This window comes from Cebus imitator, unplaced genomic scaffold (assembly GCF_001604975.1).
Source record: "Cebus imitator isolate Cc_AM_T3 unplaced genomic scaffold, Cebus_imitator-1.0 Scaffold15, whole genome shotgun sequence".
In the NCBI taxonomy this organism is placed as follows: Eukaryota; Metazoa; Chordata; class Mammalia; order Primates; family Cebidae; genus Cebus; species Cebus imitator.
The window spans coordinates 5,967,862-5,972,963 of NW_016107330.1; the positions used below are offsets into that span (position 1 = coordinate 5,967,862).

The following is a 5,102-nucleotide window of genomic DNA, read 5'->3' on the forward strand; positions in this document are numbered from 1 at the left end:
TGTAGTTTTCCTTTCTTGTAATGTCTTTATCTTGATTGGATATTCAAGTGATATTGGCCTCATAGAATGAGTTAGGAAGTATTCCCCCGGTTCTATTTTCTGGAAGAGATTGTAGGGAGCTGGTATCATTTCTTCCTTAAATGTTTGAGAGAATTCACCCACAAACCCATCTGGGCCTGGTGCTTTCTGTTTTAGAAGGTTATTAACTATCAATTCAAATTCTTTAATAGATCAGGGCCCAGATCATCTTCCTTGTATGAGTTTGGGTAGATTGTATCTTTCAAGAAATTGGTCCATTTTATCTAAGTTATCAAATTTGTGGACAGAGAGCTTTTTATAATATTCCTTTATATAACATTATAAATAATATATAAAATAATATAAATTATAGATAAATTATAGATATAAATATTTATATGCAATATATTTTATATAATATATATCTATCCATGGGATCAGCTGCGATGGCCTCTCTTTCATATCTGATATCAATAATTTGTGTCTTCTCTCTTTTTTTCTTGGTTATGTGCTAGAGGTTTGTCAGTTCTATTGATCTTTCCAAAGAACCAACTTTTGTTTTCTTTGATTCTCTCTATTGTTTTCAATTTTATTCATTTCTGATCTAGTTTTTATTTCAGTGCCTGAGTCTGTGTTAGGCTTATATTGCTCTTTTTCCTCTAGTCTCCTAAGGTAGAAGCTTTGAGTATTGATTTCAGATCTTTCTTCTTTTCTTATGTATGTATTCAAGGCTACAAATTTCCTTGTAAGCAGCACTTTCACTGCTTCTCACAAATTTGAAGTTGTATTTTCATTTTCATTTAGTTGATTTTTAATTTCTCCTAAGAGTTCTTCCTTCACCTTGTGTTATTTAGAAGTGTGTTGTTTAATCTTCAAGTGTTTTGGGATTTTCCACCTATCTTTCTGTTACTGATTTCAAGCTTACTTCCACTGTGGTCTGAGAGCATACTCCACATGATTTCTATTCTTTTAAATTCACCGAGGTGTGTTTCATGGTTCAGCACGTGGTACAGCTTAGAGAGTGTTCTCTGTCAGCCCGAGAAGAACATGCATCTTCTTGTTGTTGGGCTGACTGTTCTATGAACATCAATTAGTCTTTTTGGTTGATGGTGTTGTTTGGTTTAACTATGTCTTTACTAATTTTCTGCCTTCTGGCTCTGCTAATTACTGACAGGGTTGTGGAATTTTCAGCTGTCATATTGGGCTTATCTATTTTTCTTTGCAGTTCTATCAATTTTTGCCTTGCGTATTTTGGCACTCTGTTGTTAGGTGCATACATATTAAGAATTGCTACGTCTTCTCGGAGAACTGCCCCTTTACCACTATGTAGTGGCTCTCTCTCTCTCTTTTTTTTTTTTTTTGGCCCTTGTCACCCAGGCTGGTATGCAATGGTGTGATCTTGGCAGCTCACTGCAACCTCCACTTCCCGGGTTCAAGTAATTCTCCTTCCTCAGCCTCCCAAGTAGCTGGGATTACAAGTGTGCACCACCACACCTGGCTAATTTTTGTATTTTTAGTAGAGACAGGGGTTCACTGTATTGGCCAGGCTGGTCTCAAACTCCTGACCTCAGGCAATCCACCCACCTCGGCCTCCCAAAGTGCTGGGATTGCAGGCGTGAGCCACCGCAGCCAGCCTAACGCTTCTCTTTATCCCGTTTTTTTGTTGTTGTTCTGAAATCTGCCTTGGCTGCAGTTAGTATGGCTACTCCAGCCTTCTTCTGTGTTTCCATAGTTTGGGTGGCAAAGTGTTTGGTGGAAACTTGGAAAGTGGGTAACAGCACAGACATTTGAATCAGGCAAACCTGAGTACAAGCCAGGTGACTTGTCAAGCTGGGTGACTTTGGGTACATTCATTCTGTGCCTCAGTTTCCTTATCTACCAAATGGGAAATTATCTGTAGATTGTTGTGAAGATGAAATAGGACAATGCAAGGAAGCACTTAGCAATTTCCTGGCATGTAATGTGTAAGTAATATGTTTTATCGTTATCCTAGTATACTTAGTAGTATATTATTAATACAAGTTCTTGGTTGTTATTATATTATGGAACTTTAGATGTCTAAGTGCAAGTACTTTTATATAAAAGCTGGACAGGGCACACTGAGAAGAGAAACTTGGAAAAAAATTGCCAAGTCTTAAGCTGGCGTGGATGTGTGGTTGACAGTGCCATGAAGACCAGTGTGCCCTGCCGCTCACAGTCAGGGCATTTCCCTTCGTCCCTCCAGGGCCCTGAGGCCAGGGAAATGTGCAGTCACCTCCTTTGTGCTGAGCTTCACTCGGTCCTCTTATTAAAGTGAAATTACAGAGGAGCTTCTGTCCCCTGCCATCAATTCACAGACACACTGGCTGGGGCCCCTTTCCTTTGGGGAAATATGGTCACAGCAAGCCACCTTTTGAAAAGTAGGTCATCTGTGGTTAGGCAAATCCTGAGTAGCTTTTAAGAAGCAATAGAAATAACTAATCGCATGGGAAATGTTCATTATACATCAGGGTTTTTAAAAGGTAGTTATAAAGCTATATGTGTAGAGTGTGGTTAATTTTGTTTAAAAAAAGTTTTAAAGAATGTAAGCATAGAAAGAAAAAAAAAACATAGAAAGGACCAGGCGTGGTGGCTCATGCCTGTAATCCCAGCACTTTGGGAGGCTGAGGCAGGCAGATCATGAGGTCAGGAGTTCGAGACTAGCCTGACCAACATGGTGAAATCCCGTCTCTACTAAAAATATAAAAATTAGCTGGGTGTGGTGGCGCACACCTGTATTCTCAGCTACTCGGGAGGCTGAGGCAGGAGAATCGCTTAAGCCCAGGAGGCAGAGGTTGCAGTGAGCTGAGATCACGCCGCTGCACTCCATCCCAGGAGACAAAGCGAGACTCCATCTCAAAAAAAAAAAAAAAAAAAAAAAAAAAAAATCAAAAAAAAAAAAAAAAAAAAAAAAAACATGGAAGGATGTGAACCTCAATGTTAATCATGACTGCTGTTGGTGGGGTGAGATTGTGGGATTATAAGTAAGAGTAGCGTCTTCTTTAGTGCTTTTCTCTATATCTTGATTGGGCCATTTCTGCCTCCTGTTCTGGGACTGAGTGCCACCCTAAGTACCCATACAGCGTCAGGGAAATAGAAAATGGCCAATTCCTTGACCATTTTGGTTTTTGTAAAATAAAAAAATGAAAAGAAATGGCCAATTCCCTGGCCCCACATTTGCCCAGTAAGACTCTCCCAAGATCCCTTTGCCTTTGTGTAGCCTGATTTCCCCACCCAACAATTTGGGTACCTGTCCCCAGGTCTGTTGTCACACAGAGCACATATCCCAGCTCCTTCATACACTGGCTGTGTGGCCTTGGGCAAGTTGCTTAACCTCTCTGATCCATCAGCGTTCACCTTTTAAAATGAGGATTGTCATGATGGCCCCGCGCAGCAACACAGGTAAAGCACTCAGCTCGAAACATTAGGGCCCATGTCGTTTTTGCTGTCACAGCTGCGACTGTCCTCCTCCTCCCTTGCAGTCCCCTGACATCGACAACCACCACGCGCTCATCGAATATAACGAGGCGGAGTGCAGCTTTGTTCTCCAGGACTTCAATTCGCGCAGCGGCACGTTTGTCAACGAGTGCCACATTCAGAACGTGGCTGTGAAGCTCATCCCTGGGGACATCCTGAGATTTGGGTCTGTGGGGCTGACCTATGAACTGGTCATCGAAAACCCACCCCTGGTGAGTCCGGGCCACTGGGGGACGGAGGGGCCGCGTCGCTGTCGTGCAGCCAGCCGCAGGGTGGCGCTCATCCACAGCGGCGCCACCGTGATCGCACACCGCACACAGGTGGCAGCGACAGAGTCAGCCCTGTGGAGCTCTGAGTCATTCCGGCGGGTCCCCGGGAGGAGAGAATCTTGGCACCCTCTTCTGGCCATTTCTTGGAGTTGCATCTTGTCTCACGTAGAACCAGAGTTTTCCAAAAATGTGCAGCTTCCGGAGAGGAGGTGGAAAACAAGGTGTGCTTTTGAACATGCAGAGATTGGCCAGGCGCGGTGGCTCTCCCTGCACTTTGGGAGCCCGAGGCGGGGGGATCACCAGAGGTTGGGAGTTCGAGACCAGCCTGACGAACCTGGAAAAACCCGAGCTCTACTAAAAATACAAAATTAGCTAAATGGGATAGCGCATGCCTGTAAATCCCAGCTACTCGGGAGGCTGAGGTAGGAGAATCGCTTGATGGTGGAGGTTGCACTGAGCCAAACTCCCTCTCAAAAAAAAAAAGGGAAGAAAATGCAGAGATGGGTGTTCATTTTTAGGCAGATCAGCCCTCTGCTCCTTCTTATTCTGTGACCTGGGCCAGGGTTCTTCTTATGCCCAGGTCTCTGCCTTCTCGACTGCATATGGCATGGAGAGAATGTCTGTAGAGCCTGAAACTCGCTGTCCAAGTAGACCCTCAACACATAAGCGCCTGAAAAGCCAAGTCTGTGAAGTCTGAGCCAGTGTTTCCCCTAAACATGTCTGATTATAAGAATTTGAGGGGGACTGTTCAGTAAAATGACAACTTCCCGGGGCCCCTCCATGGGTAATTTTGTGACTTGCCAGTCGGGGAGGAGGGGAACACACAATACCTGTATTTCTTTTTTTTATACAAAGATATTTATTGAAGTATTATTTGCAGTGGCATAACATTTGAAACCTAAATGCCCATCAAAAGGGGCATTGCTTAATAAAGTATTAGGGGTTCATTTTTATTTGGATAATTCTGCTGCTTTGTTAAATGCAACTTGATTGAGGTGTGGCTGACATACAGTAAAACTGCACGTGCCTAAAACACCTCATCTGCTAGGTTTGGGCACGTGGATGTACCCGTGAAACCATGGCCACAACTGAGGCAGTGAGTGCACCTGTCACACTACAGGGTTCCTCATGAACCTAGCATTTGCTTCCTTGCTTTGAACAGCTTTACAGAAGTACAGTTTATACAACACAAACTCTGCCCATTTTAAGTGCACAGTTCAACACAGAGGGGCGCAGCCATCAACACAATCAACTTTCAGGATGTTTGCTTCACCACATCCTAGAAAGAAACCTCTGAGATACTTTTTGTGTTGGTTTTGG

General features: G+C 43.5%; 1 protein-coding gene across 14 annotated transcripts in view; it reads left to right on the top strand.

Moving 5' to 3' along the window:
* Positions 1-5,102, top strand: part of FHAD1 (forkhead associated phosphopeptide binding domain 1) — a 162,584-nt gene that overhangs the window by 22,617 nt on the left and 134,865 nt on the right. For all 14 annotated transcript variants that reach the window (XR_005196334.1, XR_005196336.1, XM_017504765.2 and 11 more), the window contains exon 3: positions 3,519-3,725. Coding sequence is in view for 12 of the 14 variants with exons in the window: in XM_017504765.2 (XP_017360254.1) it covers positions 3,519-3,725 (207 nt within the window). In the remaining 2 variants the exon portion in view is untranslated. The remainder of the gene's footprint in view (positions 1-3,518; positions 3,726-5,102) is intronic.